We start from the raw sequence: 19,144 nt of genomic DNA on the forward strand, positions 1-19,144 counted from the left end.
TCTGGCTGCATCGGATATGTGATCAGAGAAACAGAAGAAAAACTTTGAACTTCACAAAAGCAGGACAGTGCAGAGCTGCTGATAAAATGCTGGCTACGCTGGGCGATGATTTCGACTGTCCGATCTGCCTCGCTCATCCTTCTGGAGCCGTTATCACATCCTGTGCTCACGTTTTCTGCCGGAGGTGCCTCAAGAAAGCACTGTAAGATGAGGACAAAGCTGAGCGAGGACAATATCTTCGCTAGGGAAACCAAAGGAGGAAGCAGATGAAGAGCCGTCCAACAATAACGATGTAGAGAACGACAATGACAATCCTTGTCAAGGAGTGAAGCCAAGTGCCAAGATCAACGTGCTGAAAACGAAAAAGTCATCAAGGAGCCACTCCAAAAGGCCAGTTTCAAGTTCGTCAAGCTCAAGGTCGGCATGAGCGGAAGAGGAGTGGCTGTTCTTCTCAGCCTCAAGGTCGCTGGAGTGTGACGGCGTCCAACGTTTTCATGATTGATCCATCAACGTTAGGTGGCTGGATCCGACGGCCCAAAAAGTTCGGCAACTTGCGCTGGCATCGCCCTCAAAGATCTTCTTGACGCTGCAAAACTCCCCGCTATGGAGGAGAGATGCCAGGATGCTCGTCCGAGCGCGCAAGGCATCTTCATCTTTGAATGCAATCACCTCCCTTCCTCCAGAGCCCTGGCGCTGCTGCGCTGTCGGATGAGCTCGCCATAACTCCTGGAATCCAAGCTCCGATCATCCTCACGCTCCAAATGCTCCACTATCTCTCGCAGATTCTTCCCAGTCCACAAAGTGCCCGCTGTTGATGGTGGCGACCCTGGTATACAGCGCCATCCACCGCCTGTTTCGTGTCATCGTAGCCCCAGATCGATCGATTCACGAGGAGCTCGCGAGCAAGGAGACAGGTAGCGTTTGGATGGCCGCCGCCAAAGCCCTAAACCCTCTTCCTCGAGGCGAGGGACGAGTGGGCATGGGCGCCAGCATCAGGAGTGGCGCGAGCTTGGCGGCTACGGGCTACATTCCGCGGAGCTTGCGATCGCAGCAGTGCTCCAGCGCTAGATTCCGGGTGGAGCTCCTCGCTCCCACCAGGAATTTAGGTCTTTCCAGCAACCTCCAGCAGCAGCACCATCCGCTGGAATTCGCGTCTAGCGGCAAGAAGCAAGGATCCTTGTTCTTGGTTCCAAGCACGGGCGATAACTGGAAAGCTCGCAGCGATCTTCTTCCTTGCCGAGCCATTGCCGAGGAAGAACAGAGTAAGTGTTCTAGTTTTCTTCTCGAATTCCACGAGGAGCGAGCGAGCGATTTCTTTTCTTTGCAGTGGCCGATGCCAAAGAAGCTGACACAGCTGCCAGAATCGATGGCAAGGCAATCTCGCAAGCGATCCGGGACGAGGTTGCGCAAGAGGTGGCCAGGATGAAGAGCGCGCTGGGAAAAGTTCCCGGCCTCGCTGTTATTCTGGTTGGCAGCCGCAAGGATTCGCTGCTCTACGTGACGAGCAAGGAGAAGGCCTGCGAGCAGGCTGGAATTCGATCCTACAGCGTCAACTTGCCCGACACCGCCACCGAGGCCGAGATCTTGGAGCACGTCCACAAGTTCAATCGTGATCCCGATGTTCACGGCATCCTCGTCCAGCTTCCACTCCCAAAGGTAAGCAAACTCTATCTCCCTCTCTTTCGATCTACCTTTGTTCCATATCTTGTTCTTGTTCTTTGTTCCATAGCTACTGGGGCTTGGATTGATCGAGTTATACCATCTTTGCAGCACGTCCGAGAGCAAGAAATCCTGGGAGCCGTGAGCATGGACAAGGACGTCGATGGATTCCACCCCACGAACATTGGAAGGCTGGCCATGCAAGGAAGGCAGCCTCTTTTCATCCCGTGCACGCCTCGGGGGTGTATAGAGCTGCTACTGCGAACCGGCGTGCAAATCAGTGGCAAGCATGCTGTTGTCATCGGTCGCAGCAACATCGTAGGAACGCCAGCAGCGATGCTCCTCCAGGTTCCACTCTTTTTCTCCAGTTTTACTCGTTCGTGATCGATTCTTCTTTTTTTTTTCGGCAGCGTCACAATGCAACCGTGACGGTGGTTCACTCTTACACTCCAGATCCGGCTGCGGTGACGAGAACTGCGGATATCGTCATTGCCGCGGCTGGAGTGGCTCATCTGGTGCGGAAAGACTGGCTCAAACCAGGAGCTGTGGTGATTGACGTTGGTATCAACCCGATCGAGGTATGTCCATTCCCGTTTTGGCTTTGAAGTTGAGCTGCCAATGCAGGATCCTTCCGCAAAGAAAGGCCATCGCACAGTAGGTGATGTCCACTTCAAAGAAGCGTGTAGTGTGGCGTCGGCCATCACTCCAGTCCCTGGAGGTGTTGGACCCATGACCATCGCCATGCTCCTCCAAAACACTGTAGAATCGGCCAAGCGGGCCTATGAATTCAATGGAACTTAAGCGGCTAGCAAACTAAGTCTCGAGTCTCGCCAAAAATGAAAGTTTTGGATACAAAGAAACGTTTTACATTTATGCTATGCAAGGAATCGGCCATCCCGAAACATCACTTTGAGGATTCTCTTGAGATTAGGAAGTACATGCCTGGGACCAGCGCTGGCTGTCTCAAAGCGATCCAAAATTTGCTCCAGATCCTATGATCAAAACAAAGAGAAAAGGAAGAACACTGTCAATGCCAACTTAGTTTGGATGAAAAGGAACGAGACCTTGTTTAGAAGAAAGACTGCATAAGCCGCCCTCGTAGGCTCTTGGCCATCTGAAAAAAGAGGGAACTCAACTAGCTGATTCTCTACAGCCGGCAAGACAATGGCACCACCGCTGGTCGACGGCTCGGTCGGAGGTGAAGGGTCTTGGATGTAAGATCGAGAGGCTCGGTATCTCACGGGGTAGCGAAGCCGGATGTCCAGGAAGCGAGACAACAGGGAGAGCATCTGCGAGCAAAGCTCAAAGTTTAGAAACTCCACCGAGAAACCTAAGATGATCTTTGCTATTTAGAAGCTTTCACGAGCATTCTCTCTGGTTGCAAATCTCTGAAGAAGGAAGAAAAGAATACTACTTACATGAGCGACGTGTCCGAGTGCTGTGGCCGATGTTTCGTACTCTCGCTTGTCGGTGAAGAGCGCGGCTTCCTTTTTGACAGGAGCAATGACGTGCAGACCCGAGATAGTAAGTGGAACGCTGTCACCTTCGCCTGTGCACAAGTCATGAAATCTACGGAGATCGAGCAAGACTTTTGCGAGTACCTGCGTGAGCAAGAGGCGGACACTTCTTCTCGTTTGTGCATGGAATGAGTGGATACAAAGCAGCAACTTGCGCAGCCATGGCACGCCTTCGAACGGTGAGAAGCCCCTTGAGGCGAGCAAGTCTGCCATAGCCACCATCACCAGACAAAAGCTTCTGGGCCTCCTGAAAAAAGAGAGAAAAACTTGTGGCAGAACACACGAGCAAGCAAGATAAATACCTGCAATCGAAACTGCGCTGCATTCAAGGATCTAGCAGCGTGAAGCAAAGAATTCCCGGACAACGCCAACTTGTCCCTGGCATCCTTGAGCTGCTGGTTTTTTTCTTCCAGAGAGGACGTCGAATCCTCCACCGCTTTTCGCCGGAGTTCCACCTTCTTGTGTAGAGATTCCAACGCGTCGATCCGTTTGAGCTCGACCAAGTTCACAGTCTGTGAGAGTAGAGTACTTCACTACTTGAGAAAAAGAAAAATCTAAGAACTTACTTCCACAAGAGTCTCGAGCTTGCGAGCGGCGGATTCCTTGGATGCGCGGGCTTTGGAGAGGAGAGTGGCGAGGCCGCAGAGACGAGCGAGGGAGTTTTCGTATTCTTCCCATTGGAAGAGGTGGGGAGGAGGAGAGGGCTTCTTCTTCTTCTCACCGTCGTCGCTGGCGTCGGCGAGTCCGAGCTCCGAGCAGCACTGCGTCAGCACGGTGGCCACCGATTCCTCCACCTTGTCCATGCGATCCACTCCCGCCTCATCTTTCCAGCATCTGGAATCTGGATCATAAACCCTAGGCTAGGTAGTTACCTAATTCTTTCGTTTTCTACTGCAAGGTGCCAAAGATCGAAGCCATCCAGTCTAGAACCGAGAGAAATGATATATTCTGGTCGATTCGAAAGGCACATGAGCTTGATTCAGTCGAAAAAGCACTGGTGCTCGTCTATCTAATTTTTGGGAGAATCCAAGTCTAATAGCCACCGGTCACGTCACCAATCGCACTAGTGTACTCAAAGCTAGGCACCAAGGAAGAACTTTGGTTCAGAACTGGAGACTTTTTTGTGGCAAAAATCCGAGCTTGTTCTTGATGATCCAGTGATCTAAAACATGTAGCCAAGGGTGCCAGCAGGATGATTAAAATCAATACATAGGCAACAAAAGTAACATCACAGGTAGCATCAGGTGTAGGGTGATTACCACGTCTAAAGGCATGGGGAAGAACTTCCACAAGAGTCGGAGATATGTTCAACCTTGAAAACACAATTGGACAAGGGTGATGGCAAAAACTTCCCTTCTGACAACATGTCTTGGTATTGACTCTGCTCAATGAAAACCCATGTCCCAACACATTTCAATTTCAGTGGTGGCTCCAAGGTGTAGATCATGAACAAAAGGTCCACTACTACCTCTCCACAGTCAGCACTGATTGGACAATTGGGTCGACCCATGTGACGGAAACGTCGCAGAATTTTGGCGATATAGAACAGGCCAGCACCATCTTCACTCTGAGGCCGACAATTGGGACACATGCAAAATGCCATGGGAGGTACGCATCTCCTACTTAAGTGCTCAAGTGATTGAAATTGTTCAACACTTCATCCAAGATTAGATTACAACCAACAGTGCCAGATGTCACAATGTCTCTCCCACTTCTGCTTCAACACAAAAAACACATTTGACTTGGCAAATAACAACATGCCTCCGCAATGAACTGCTGGCTGTATTGGAGAAAGTGTCAAAACACTTGGAAGTGTCATTTGATCCACATGGCAATGTGAAAAGTGATATCTTAGATGGCAAGATTTAAGAAATCTTTCAGATTCTAGAGAAGAATCAAGAGCAAGGTAGTTTATATTGAGATCACTATTAAAATATTCTATATTATTCTAGGAGAAGGGCCCTTCTCCCCCATTTGCTGGGATTACAAAGGGGGAGTTCATGCAAGAGATTTTGAGCTGTGCTTTGAGTGAGATGGATTTATGTGTTTCTCCCCATGTTGAAGGGTTCCTTCTCAACATCTAGTGACTTCACTACCTAGCCAATCCGTTCTTTAGTTTTCTAATCATTTTTCTTAGATTAGGAGAGAATTCATGAGTGATTTGATGGTGTTGGCATTGAAGAGATCAGAAAGGTAAAGATGAGTGTGGCCAACTACAAAATTTCTCATGCCATGCCAAAATTCTAAAGAAGCTCTCAGATTTTCTTTCTTCTTGGACAAGAAACAATGGTTTCTCAAGTTTATGCTTGGATTTCTTTTTGGGTTCTAGAGAGATTTTGTCTGAGCTCTCCATCCTAGCATTAAGAATTGCTCACTTTTGGCTTTTTAGAGTGTGACATCCAAATCATTTTCTCTCATAGCACTGGTTTAGAAGACTAAATCTTGCTTGTTCTTCCATGTTTTCAAATTTTTTTGAGCTCTAATAGTAAATCTACTCCTGCTCTTTTCATGGAGGGTTACATGCACGTTTTGGCTGAGTTTGGGGTGAGTTCTTGTGAGTTTTCTTCCATGTTTATTTATTTGAAGCATAGAAGAGTTCTTGCACATCTTTTCTTCCAAAAATCTTTTTAACACACCTAATCTCACAAATTTAAGCACCCTATATTATGAGATATATTGGAAACATGATATTTTCTCAAACGCTTGAGTGAGTTTTGGTGGATTTTTATGAGATTCATTTTAGGAGATATATTGTATATCCTCTTAGCTTTCTTTTGGATTTAGTCTTGTCAATTTTCATGTACTGAAGGAAGAGTTTAAGTGAGTTTATGGTTCTTGTTGTGGGGAGCTTTTGAAAAGAAAATTTAGTGATTTCCTTGCTTTGAGTGTGTGTCATTGTGTTTCCTATAAGTTGAGAGGCTAGCTATGCATGATCAACACTTAGTTGAAACTATAGTGAAGACTATGAGATGGATTCATATTAGTACATAACTTCTTGATAGACAAAGTTATAATATAAATACTAACACATTGACTATAAACAATTAAATTAGACATCACCATCCTCAGCTAAGGTGCAAAGCTACCAAAACCAAGTCAAGATCAATGAAAACTCACTACTCTTATAGAGTTTAATAAAATGCAAGGTGTAACCTACCACCACAATCTTACAAAAGAAAGGCACAATGGTCATTTTTTTAGAAAAGTGCAATAGCCACTTTTCAACACTAACTCTAGACTCAATTGCATTAGCCCTAAAAGTCAGTATACTTTCAGGTTGCATTATACAAACTACACACTAAAGTTTAAGCTAACTGAAGTAAATTCCAACCCTTTCACTAATTTGTAATGGTTTTCGAAATGGAATGATTCTCGAGCAAAGTGATTAACAAATCAGCCATTGGAAAAATTTAAGAAAATTTGTGAAAAATTTCCATCCTAGAGAAAGAATAACTCTTAGTCTAAAGAAATAAATTCTCAAAATTTAACCAACTTCCTTCTACTAACAACTTCACATAAGTTCACCTTAACACAAATTCTCATGACTAATAGTATGTCTAAGCATCAAACATCATTGCCCATATTTTCGACATCCAATATTAATATTCACAAAATGCAAATAAACATCCAAGACTCGATCACGAAGACCATATTTTTAGATATCCACATTGTACTAACACTCTTCTTCAATCACTTTCAAGATCTAATGTAAAGCTAGAACACTAACAAGAAAAATGACATGGAAAATTAAGGTCTAAGAAGAATTCTTCATCATTCGAAATAATAATGCCACTTCCACTAACATAAGTGTTAGCAATGTCAATACTTCAGTTACATATATTTTCCATCCAACAATCTATTCCAAATGCTAATAGATAAACCAACAAACCATAACAAATGAATGCTATAACTTTTTCTAACACCTTATAGGCAAATCCTAAAGGAAACAAGGTACCAACTCAAGCTTAGCATAATGGGCCACCATTGAGAATCCAGTCAAAGCTACTATAATGTTATTACATGTAAGTAGATTAACTTCACCATCAACCACTTTGGGGTTGATCATCATTTAACCAAGCAACTTTGTAAACACATTGCTCACTATCACATGGATATGATATAAAATCACAATGACTTGATTATTAATTGAGCAACACCATGAGCAAGCTCACATTATTAATTTAAAAGTTTATGTGAGTATCAAATTCCAACTCTATTTGACAAAATGCAATATAAATGCCACACCCCATCGATAAAGATTTACAACACTAACACCAACTTTTATTCACAACACGGATAAGCTCATGCCACTTTCTTTCTAGCCAAACTCAAAACTAATATGACACCAAACTATTCAAAAAGCAATAGCAAAGTTCCTTAGAAAAGAATTAAGTTTTGTAACCAAAGTCTTTAATAACAAGCCTAGATAAAATGGTTTAGTGCCTCACCACTATCCATCCCACAACTTACCACTTGTAAAACCACCATAACCAACATACATCAAGATAAGGACTCTTGATTGCATATTGTGAATACGAACAATGAGATCACACATCGTTGCAAATCATTTTTCCAAGAAAATAAAATAATTTACATATTTGATCCGTCATCCTTAACAACTCTCTTTTCAATCTTAATTTGACTAAACCTTAAGTTTGCATTCACACTTCCTTTAGTCCAGTCCAAGAAAAGTTTATGAGAAAGTGCAATAATGACTACTTAAACCAATAAACTAATCCCTACAATCTTGATTGATCCACATATAATCATGCCTAGAAAGGATTCATTAATGCCGTGCTAAATAGCTATGGATTAGCCTATTCGCCACTCATAGCAAACCCAAGGGAAGTTTACTTTCATCCATGATACATGGAACAACTCATGAAACCACTGATAGGCTATTATTAATCTTGCCAACTCAAAGTTACACTTTGAGTTGCTAATGTGCCTCATTCATGAGCCCAAGTGCAAACTCGTGCAAAATGGTACACCTTAAAACCATTTTGCCAATTTAGAGTGTAATTTTGAGTTGCTAATGTGCCTCACTCACAAGCCCAAGTGCAAGTTCACACAATATGGTACAAAAAGGTAACTAAAATCTATACCCAAGTGTAGTGCACTTTATCTTTTTTCCCTTAAACCAACTGGAAAAGGGGCAATTGTTTGATGAGAGAGCCCTTAGTGGTTATTTTATCCCCATTTATCCCCTAAAGTTTCAAGGATCCATGGTGACAGTATATCTAAATCTCATTTATAATCACAACACCAAGGAATGAATGTGAAGTCTTAGCACCCAAATATGTACCCACTCGGATCATTATTTTCAACGAGACTAATTACCCAATCTCATTAGATAATACTCACTAAGACTTATCCTCTAATACCAAATGTAGTGCATGTGGGTTTTTACCCTTTATCCTACCATAGGATAACCACAAAATAGAACCTAAACCCTTCATATGCCACGTGTCCAAGGATAGTGGTGCAAAACTTGAGTTTTAGGGCTTTGGGCCACTAAATGAAAGAATGGAGCCAAACTCCCACACATGGATCCAAGGAGTGAAGGAACCGGAGCATGAAGCAACTCTTGAGCATATATCCTAAGGAGAGAAGGGACAAGATCACGAAGTGAGTTGGAACAATCTTAGAGCATCCAACATCCTAATACCAGAATTAGCACACAAAATGAAGCCAAACAAAGTCTAGTGCTATTTCAACATACTAGTGGCTTAATGCGAGGATATCAACTAACATGATATGGAGCTTGGGTTTAGAATACATGCTTTGGGCTTTCACTCTTATCCACCCTTAGTGCCAGGAGTTAGTCTCTAGGATACGCCATTGTGTCTAGAACAATCTCTACATTCTGTAGATATGCCAAATGAGTAAATTTAAACACTATCTATAAATAGCATTTAGGATAGAAATGAGACTAACACAAAGGGCATGATAGTGAGGGAGTTTGACAAACACGATAAGCTATCATCCAATGATATTGAGGGACTAATCTCAATACGCGAGGGTTCTTGTCAAACTAGTGCAAGATGGAGTAAAAAAGAATTAAGAGTTAGGCTGATGTAAGTGATTAATTTGTCTATTCTACTTTAGTCACTTAACCACACCTCTAACCATTTGGAGGAGTCTCACTCATAACTTTCATAAGTCCTATTCCGAACTGGGGGATTTGTTATCATTGTGAATGGCATCTATGCCATTTAGCGCTTTGCACTTGGTCCAAATGCTCCACGTGTCCAATCCCATTACCAACACCTAAAGGTACCATTGACATATCTACTTGTTACGCTAAAGCTATGTCCATTCCCCTTTTGTCACACAGGTAGTCCAAGACCATTTGCACCATAGTCCCATATCCCAAAGATTAGACCATCCGTCCATTTACAACCACACCTTAGCATCTTTAAGATGCCCGGAAACATGGGGAACTTCCCCTATATCCTTTCTTTAGTCCATGCCAAGTCCCTTTTTGTCCCTAGCAGTGCTTGCTAACACCGCCACTGGGTCTGGGTCTGAATGCTCAACCACTAAGTCCCATTGACTTCTAAAACTTCTTCACCATATGATCATATCCTTGGTCACTATACCAGAGGACTACTCATTTTCCTTTCCACAATCTTGGACTTTGGAATAATATTTCGAAACACTATGGCCCTATGCAACGAATGATCCGTTAATACTTGGAGTAGATCGTTGGATGGAGAAGGTGTGTAGTTGAGGCATTAACATTGCTAGCACTTGTGTTAGTGAAGATGATATTGTTATTTTGAGTGATGAGGAATTTTCCTTGAGCTTGATTTTCCATGTCATTTTTCTTGTTAGTGTTTTGGCTTCACATTAGATCTTGAAGGTGGTTGAAGAAGAGTGTTAAGTGCAATGTGGATATCCGAAGATATGGTCTTTGTGATCAAGCCTTGGATGTTCACTTTGCATTTTGCGGATATCGGAGTTGGATGTCGGAAGTATGGGCAAAGAGATATTCAAGGCTTAAGCATACTATGGGTCATGAGAATTTGTGTTGAGGTGAACCTATGTGAAGTTGTTGGTAGGAGGAAGTTGGTTGAGTCTTGAAAGTTTGTATTCCTGAACTAAGAGTCATTCTTTTTCTAGGATGGAAAATTTTCCATAAATTTTCTTAAGCTTTTTTAATGGCTGATCTGTTGATCATTTTATCTGAGAACCATTCTGTTTTCGTAAAGCCAGTACAAACTAGTAAAGGGTTGGAGTTGACTTCGGTTGGCTTAGATCCTAGTAAGTAGTTTGTATGATGCAGCCTAAAAAGGATGCTAACTTTTGGAGTTAAGGCAATTGAGTTGGATAGAGTCTAGAGTTGATGTAGAAGAGTGGCCGTTGCACTTTTCTAAGAAGGGTGACCCTTGTGCCTTTCTTCTGTAGCGTTATGTTTGGTGGCAGGTTGCACTTTGCATTTCATTAGACTCTATGAGAGTAGTGAGCTCTCACTGATCTTGACTTGGTCTTGGTAGCTTTGCACCTTGGTTGAGGATGGTGATGTCCAACTTAGTTGTTTGAAGTTGAGATGTTGGTACCCATACTATAGCTTTGTCTAAGTGGAGGTTGTGTACCAATATGAGTCCATCTCATGGTCTTCACTTTAGTTTCGACTTAGTGTTGATCATGTATAGCTAGCCTTTTCAAGGCATGCTCAGAGCTATTGACTAAATGCATTGGTGAGCTTATTACAGTTGAGTTAGATTTGAGTGGTCATTTAGTTCGTGCTTGTCCATGAACCTTTATTTCACCGGGGGTATCACGTTCATGTTGGACAAGTATATGACTCGATGGCATGAGTTTAGTGTTTGGGTCTTGTGGAGACAAGTTGAAGAGTGGTTGTTAGTTGCTTTGCGACTAGTGATTGCTTGTAGACTTCGTCAAGGACTATTGACACTTGCTTCACTCGATGATGATTTAACAGTGATGGGCTTGTTTTACCGGATGGTGTTGCGGAGGATCGTGTCATTAGACTTACATGGGTTTTCCATGTTGACATGTTAACTCTACCTCTATTGATATCATTTGGTTGCATTTAATTTGTGGTGTTGGATTTCATTAAGTCTTGGATGTGGTGAATCACTCCGTGATGAAATGTTATCTGTAACTGAGTTTTGCTGAAGGATTAGTCTTGGATACTGAGTAACGTATTTTCGACTTTGGTTAGCTTAGTTGCTGGAAAGTTTTGAGTGGTGATTCACTCTTGTTTTCTTTTAGCTTTGTTATGGTGTTGGATGGCATTGAAGTGATGCCTTGTCGTTGACATTGATGATGTTGAGATTTGAGTGAGATGAAATGTCTCTCCGTAGGATTGATAATAAGTCTAATTAGTCTCGATGCAATTAATGTTGATGCTTGAGCTGTAGCTTTATGTTATTAGCATTTATGCATTTGCTAGTTAGCAACTATGTTGACGTTCAAATGAACTGAGTGGCAAGTTTGAGTTAGTTGTGTTCTAGACGAGATTATTTAGTAGGGGTTGAGTTTTGGCTTTTCTTTAAAAAGTGATTCAGTCGTGGACTATGCTAACTTTACAGGTGGAAGAGTTAGTGATCAATATTGAAGTGATCAAATCCTTGTTAGATTTGAGTTGGGATATATTGATCATTGATGATTCTTCTTGTGTTTGTTATGAAGTGAGTTACGTCTTGCTATAGAGTGATTCATGGAGGATCGTTTGGTGATCACTTGTCGAGCATAGCTTTGTTATGCTTAGCTTTTGGATTGATGCAGACATGCTCTTCATTAGCTTTGCATTATGAATTTTAGCTTATGGATGTGTTGAGGAGGATATTGTGGGTTGTACCATGATTTCTTCTTTAGCATTGAAGTTAGTTCATGCAAGACTTGTGATCATTGTTAGGCAAAAACTTAGCTATAAACTTCTTCGAGCTTTTGGTTCCTTGCGTTATCATGCTTGTGGTCCATTTGTTTGAAGTTGTTGGGGAAGGCATTTTTGGCTCATTAGCTTCAATATTGAAGTTGGCTTTTGCATTTAGCAATCATTGGTGATGATTGACTATCATTTAGGATAATTGATTATCCTTGTCAAAAGGTTTTGCTTGATTATTATTGGTATAGAATGATCTGCCGTTCTTCGGGATGGTAGATTGTTTCTTCGACAATGATTATGCATCTCCTCATTGATAAGATGATTGATGATCGTTCATGATGGTTAGTTGTTCTCTTTGATAGCTTCTGGCTTTTTGCAATACTACATGTTATCTGTGGTTTGCTCTGGATTGGTCTCTTGGGTTTAAGACATCAATAGGATGTTGCTGACACTTGCTTGAGCACCTCTGGTTCCTTGGTATTGTTGACTGGGATCTATTCAGATTGGCTTCTGCAATAGTTGGCATGAACAAGTGTTTGTTGGTTTTACCATATTCATTCTGTTCTGTTGATTATTGCTTGAGTTAGTTCTGATAGATTGGGATGTTATTTCCTTCGAGTGATACATTCACGAGCATTGTGCTTGTCAGTCAATGATACTTTGTGTTCTTTGAGTTATCTCTAGTAAGTTGTTAGCTTACTGTCTGCTATCTTCAGTAGTTAAGTTTCATCATTGAGTTTACTTGATGATCCTTGCTATTGAATTTTGTTTGATGGTGAATCCTATGTTTACCAATTATGATGATCTTGGTGGTTCCTACACTATTATACTGGTTTATCGGATGATAATTTGCTTAGAATACTTTTGTGTTCTACTCTAAGATATAATCACTGATAATTAAACTTCTAAGATATCATTGTCTTTGACTTTGATATTGTCCATCTATTGATCTTTGAGTTTGGGCCAGTATAGGCAGACTGGCTTCGGCACTTTGTGTGCATGTTGAAATCTTTAGTCATGGGGTAGTTACTGTCGACTGGTCACATCACCTGCCTCTCTGTCGATGTTCCTTATTCCGTTAAAAGGGCATGACCATGTAAACAACTCTAACTGCCTGTTTACAGTAGTCTATTTAAACCTTACCGACAGGTTTGGTTTCTTTGCTTAGGAGGGTTGGGGCCTTTGGCTTCTCTCTCTATGTCCCTGCAGGCAGGGGCGTATCACACTTTTGTAAGCTAGGTGACTCCTAGAGCAGCAAGGGTGGCTGACTCCGTTAGTCATTTCCTTGTCGGCGACGGCCGGAAGGTGTCTGAGCTGGTAGCGCATCTGCGTTAGACAAAGAGGTTGCCTCCTAACTCATTTAAGTTGGTGCATTTCTCACATAGTGTGAGTACCGTGAACTTTTTCTGGAGTTGTTTCTTTGGCAGTATTCTAGACTCGAGTGTGTATCGACGAGGATGTCGATCTTCCCTAGGGGGGGAGAGTGTCTCGAATGTGACTTCGGGTATCGAAAGTTACCTGTCGGACACTCTTACCTTACTGCCACGATGGCAGGAGGTCGGTATTGCTGCACCCGTTATCAGTCTCCGCCTAAGCTAGTTGAGAAACTGGTCCTCGTGTGTGCACTTGACCAGATGAGCATAAGGAAGGAATTCCTAAGTGTTTATTTAATCAAGCATACTTGACCTAGTTAGAGAAATTCATTTGTTGACTTGCACTTGCTAGTGTTGGGAACCCCCGCGATATTGAGCTTGGTCCCTCAATATTTGCTAGATGATAGTTTACCGTGTCTACCAAACACCCTCACTATCATGCCTTTGGTGTTAGTCTCATTTCGGTCCCAAATGCTATTTATGGAAAGTGTCCTGATTTGCTCATTTGGCATATCTACAGAATGTAGAGATCGTCCTGAACACAATGGTGTTCGTCCCGTGTCCAAATTCGCAATCTAGGGACATTCCATATTTAGTAAGTTTCGAGCTTGTCCCAGAGACTAACTCCTGATACTAAGGGAGGCTTGGGGTGAAAGCCCAAAACGTGTGTTCCTCAAGGGGGGGGGGGGGCTGTGGGGGGTTCCAAATGTATAGTAGGGATAGTGGGTAGGTCGGGCATGGCCGACCAACTTGAGGCATAGTCTAGCTCCCACTTGTGTGCCTGTCTTTGTTCTGCGTCCGGCTTGGGTCTAAGCCCAAGTTCCATTCTATGCTAACTGGTGGAATACCCATATCCTCGCGTTAGGCCACCGGTATGCCGAAATAGTGCCAGACTCTGTTTGGCTCCGTTTTGCGTGCTGGTCCTGGCATTGGGATGCTGGTTGCTCCAGGACTGTTCCAAGTTGCTCCGGGCTCTTACTCCTTCGCTCCTTGGGCTTTTTGCTTGGGAGTTGCTCTATGGTTCGGTTCCATCACTTGGCTCCATGCTTGGGAGTTTGGTACCGTTCTTTTGTTCAGTGGCCCAAGGCCCTGAACCTCAGGTTCCTATGGACACGTGGCATGGACACGTGGCATGTGACATGTGGCATCTGTCACGTGGCACAAAGAGGGTTTAGGTTCCGCTTTGTGGTGTTATCCTATGGTAAATCACCATAGGATAAAGGGTCAAAACCACGTGCACTACAGGCCTTCCCTTTCACAAATTTAACACTTTGGGAGCTGAAATTTGCATTCCAAATATATATGTCCTTCGTTTTCACACTTTGTACACCACACTCCTTCTTTGAGTTCAGTTTGTGAGATTTTCCTGATTATATCTTTCAAGTCTTGGTCTTTTGGTGTTTTCTTCTTTGTCTTAATGTGTATTTCTTCCTCTTCTTCATCATCTAAACTATCATCGATTTGTGAAGGTATAGCTTTTGTGAATTGCTTGAATCGCTTTTCCAATATAAGGATTTCTTTGGAGAGTGTATCAACACTTTCATCATTTGGATTCTTTGTTGCAGCAGCAATTGCTACCATATTTCTATAGATTTCTTTGAGTCCTTGGATATAGGACAAGCTCTTTCCTTTATCTGTTATCAAATCCTTGCAACGCTTTGCATGAAACTTAAATCTTCAAGTGTAATCTTGAATTCCTTCACATGGTTTTTGTTTGAAGTTTTTGATGATCTCATAGTGTTCTTCTAGAGTTCCACCGGTCTATAATTGCTCTTTGAATTGTGTGACCTTTTCGTCATGGGTCAAAGCATCATTGAGTGTATTATGCCAATCAAGTGCTTTTCCTTTAAGTGTGTATGGGAAAAGTATTTCTCAATGCATTTCCTGTTTATTCATCTTTACAATTTGATCAAATTGTTTAAGATGCTGGTTCACATCTTCAGTTTTTCCACCAATAAAAATGGGATAGGAAATCATGTTCCCTATGGCTGTCGCTAGGTTGATGATTGCCATTTGAAGTTGTAGACTTTGTTGGTTGAGTTGTTGTTCTAGTGAGTCTGGATTTGTGTAAAACTCTAGTGCTATGTATTCTGCTTCTTCAAATGCCTCAAACTTTGGGGTGTCTTCAATATTTAATTCTTTGTTATCTTTGGCTGGGTTGCTTGACTTGGCAACTTGAATTTGTTTATCCTCTTTGTCGTACTTCTCTAATATCGTTTCTAAAATTTGTTGCTATTGTTGTTCTAATTTCTCTTTTTCTATCCCTTCCTTTTTCACTTCTCGATTCTTTTGTTGAAGATCTCTTTCCCAGATCTTGATTGAGTCTGGTTTGTGTTTGTACATTTAGTTTACTAAATCTTCTCAACTTGAATGTTGAGATAAGTTTCCTGAATTTGTGTTTTGCCTAAGTTGTCTTGGGTCAAATGTTGTTCTTCATAGATCGCAAAGTCAAGCTCTTGTGTCTTGAGTCTTTTACAAGTTTAGTTTTGTTGTATAAATGCGGAGTCAAGCTCTTGTGTCTTGAGTCTTCTGCAAGTTTGGTTTTGTTGTATAAATGCAGAGTCAAGCTCTTGTATCTTGAGTCTTCTGCAAGTTTGGTTTTGTTGTATAAATGCGAAGTCAAACTCTTGTGTCTTGAGTCTTTAATTGAGTTTTTCTTTCTCGATTCTTCCCAAGTTTCTTCTCAAGGTCACTTTCCTGAGTCTAGCTTAGGAAAGGTCTTGTATTTGAAAAATTTGGTGGTGTAAATAAGTACAATTTTGTTTGTTGGAAGGAGGTCGATTGTGTCATAAATTGATCAATATAGTTGTTCACTAGTAATATTGGATACTGATTGCCAACTTTGGGTTCGAGTAGGTATGCAAACGATTGCAACTCTCTTTAGTAGTCCAATCTTGAATAATTGTTTTGATCTCTTACAATGTGTTAGTCGTATTGGAATGCGAGCTCTCACTATAAGCTTTTGTGTTTCCCAGTGGATGGTAATATTTGAAAATGCTGAATATAGTAGTGGTTGTATTTTTAATGTCCTAATTCTTGTATGTTTCTTGTCTCAAATGATGTCCACACGTCAAAGTATGGATTCCAATAGATTCTTGTTGCTTTAAGCCTATGTGTGCATGGATCTATTCAGCACGTTTTTCTTTATGGTCGATTTCGTGATAGTGCATTTCCCTGATGCCATACTTGCCAGTGTTGTTCTACTTCCCTCTGTCATATAGCACATTCTCTTTCACGATCAGAGTCAATTGCTTTGTGAACTTCCCAAGGGATAATCTCAATTAATATTCTTGCATTATAAGTTTGAAAACTTGACACAGGATCTCCTAAAATACTCCTTAAAATGTTGAGATTGTTTGGATGCACTCTTCCTTCTTGGTTGTGAGTGATATGTATCTCTAAGCTGGTTTCAACATTGGACCTTAATGTCAAAGTTGAAGTTTGTTACTGTATTTAATCTTGGCCCATTGTGATTCTGTCTTAAATTTGCCCTCCTTCAACTTGTAATCCTTGAGCTTTCAAGTCATTCCCTTGAACTTAACTCAAGTTCATGTTCCCGTCGGTTTCTTGAACTTGAATTCCCAATTCAAATTTATTGATTGCCTTGTCCTTGATTGTCCAGCTATTCTCATCCGTCCTAAATGGTGCCAATATGCTATAGTATATAGTTCAATAAGAGTGCTTGTTGGTAGCATTACATGAAGAGGACTTTGAAGAAGTCGGTAAAGTAATTCTGCATTCTCTTCAAAATTTGTAAATCTAAGAGTGTCCACAAACCAACGAACTTGTGGTTCAAAGGTTCTACACTCTATTACTGCTATGACTCTCATCAAATCAGTGTTGAAAACAAGTGTTAATAGTTGAAAACTTTCATGTTTATATATGCCTAAGAATTTGATAATTGTTTGTTGAAAGATGTGTCCACGATACACCCAAGTTAGGGCTCTTGGAGTTGTAAAGAAATCGAAGTAAATATATTTTTCTTTCAACATTTCCTTTTTTCGCATTCTTCCTATTTGCTAATCAATTTGTAAAAGAGTCGCAAAATTGTTTCTTGGAGTTTTAGAAACTAAAGCTTTGTTTCTCTTCTTGTTCTAAACTATTATCACTCTTTTTGGTGTTGTTTTCTTGGGTTATTTCTTTTTGTTCCTTTCTCTCTTCCATTGTGGCATTTTCATCCTTAATTCGGAGTTTTACTTTTACTTGCTTGCAAGTGTTGCATTGCCATTTTGGATAGCATTGCTTGTATGGTTTTGCACAATTTCTAAAACCACACAAAAGGCAGTCTTTGTATCTTGTACAGTTTGTGTCTCTAAATGGGTGTGCTTTTTCATTCTTCTTCCATCTCCAGTCGCTAGAATTTTTCCTTGGTCATTTCTTTGTCATAAATTCTTGGAATATTCACTTTCTTCAACCTCTTGCCAAAAATAGTTATGCATAGAGGTAGGCTCATGGAGCCGATAGTGTGGAAACACCGAATGTGCCAAGATGTGCTGCCTTGAGGTCAAGTTAGTGGGTTTATGAGAACCCCTTCCAAAGGAATCCCAAAGGAAATGGGAATGGCAAGCTGGAAAGCATGCGGTTAAAGTGTGGTGTGATGGAGGTGTGGAAGCACCAGCAATGAGTTGTAGGACTTGACAACTATGAGGCAACTAAGCAAAAGGTGCAAAATAATTGGTAGAAGGTAACTACCTAAGACTTCTTATTGGGATAAAAAAGTTAGATATACCGTTATGGGGGAGAAACTGCTTATGTTGCGACATAGTAAGTCAATGTTGTAAAGGGAATGCTCATTGCAAAGAAGGCCATCATTGGGACACCCAAACACTCTAAAACACTAGAAAGTTGTGTTTGGTGTTGCGAGGGCATTAGATAAGGCCCAAGGGACTAAATCCCTAGTGAATGATGGATAGGAGGTGCTATCCAAACGTCCAAGGTTCTGGAGACAGGAGAAATCCGTTTACCTGATTTAGACAAAGCTAAAAATAGGATTTTGGCAAGGTTGGTGATGGGCATATAAAGGCCCATAAGTAGCAATGTTAATCCCGGTGTGTGGGATTATAAGGTGAGTATGCCCAAATTGAGGAACCACTCCCTAAGCTATCAGGTAGGTTCATCCCTATGAATACTTATTAAGGCATAGTAGAAGGTGCAAAGCTATCCTCCTAGTCTGGAGGAGAATAACCAAAAGAAATATATAAAGCCAAAAGGCAAGTAATATTGGGATGGAACTGAACCATAGAAATCGAAGGGCATAACCGATGGTGGTTATGCAAGTTGGGAGTGGAGAATCAAAAGGGTGTTCGAGGATGTTGTTACTAGCAACCATGATGCCATGGAGAGTCTAAAATGTGGAATTATCCATGTTAGACCATATGGTGAGTAGGAAGCTTCCAAAGGAGAAGCCTTAGCAAGCTAAGGAACAAAGTTCCTTGAAGGTTCCCAAAGACAATTCTAGGTAGATAAATACCTAGAAAGCCAAGTGTGAATGGTTCCTAGAGCTTGCGAAATCAAAGTGGCACAACAAAAGCGTTGTCTTGGAACTGGCTATAAGGCGAGGCTATCAAGGTTGGGGAAGTAATTCCCAAGTGTTCAAAGAAAGGGCTTTGAATGAAAGTCGATGGTTAAGGACTTTCATGTTTATGCATGAACCATGTTACGGTGGCCGAATGACTTGCTAAGTGAGATTGGCAAGTTAGGGGAACAAATCCTCTAATCGAAGGTGCTAACTTCAAAAG

General features: G+C 41.6%; 2 protein-coding genes across 2 annotated transcripts; one reads left to right on the forward strand and one right to left on the reverse strand.

Moving 5' to 3' along the window:
• The first annotated feature begins 344 nt into the window (after window positions 1-344).
• Window positions 345-2,519, forward strand: LOC9651908 (bifunctional protein FolD 2). Its single transcript, XM_002987723.2, has 5 exons — window positions 345-1,262; window positions 1,328-1,656; window positions 1,771-2,007; window positions 2,070-2,237; window positions 2,284-2,519. Exons 1-5 carry the CDS (start codon window positions 815-817, stop codon window positions 2,458-2,460), a joined length of 1,359 nt encoding a protein of 452 aa, XP_002987769.2. The 5' UTR covers window positions 345-814; the 3' UTR covers window positions 2,461-2,519.
• LOC9651839 (UV radiation resistance-associated gene protein) lies at window positions 2,485-4,147 on the reverse strand. Its single transcript, XM_024661716.1, has 6 exons — window positions 3,743-4,147; window positions 3,479-3,688; window positions 3,261-3,423; window positions 3,078-3,208; window positions 2,724-2,948; window positions 2,485-2,651 (listed from the first exon to the last, which is right to left on the reverse strand). Exons 1-6 carry the CDS (start codon window positions 3,977-3,979, stop codon window positions 2,535-2,537), a joined length of 1,083 nt encoding a protein of 360 aa, XP_024517484.1. The 5' UTR covers window positions 3,980-4,147; the 3' UTR covers window positions 2,485-2,534.
• Window positions 4,148-19,144: the final 14,997 nt, after the last annotated feature.

This window comes from Selaginella moellendorffii, unplaced genomic scaffold, assembly GCF_000143415.4.
Source record: "Selaginella moellendorffii unplaced genomic scaffold, v1.0 SELMOscaffold_84, whole genome shotgun sequence".
Taxonomy (NCBI): domain Eukaryota; kingdom Viridiplantae; phylum Streptophyta; class Lycopodiopsida; order Selaginellales; family Selaginellaceae; genus Selaginella; species Selaginella moellendorffii.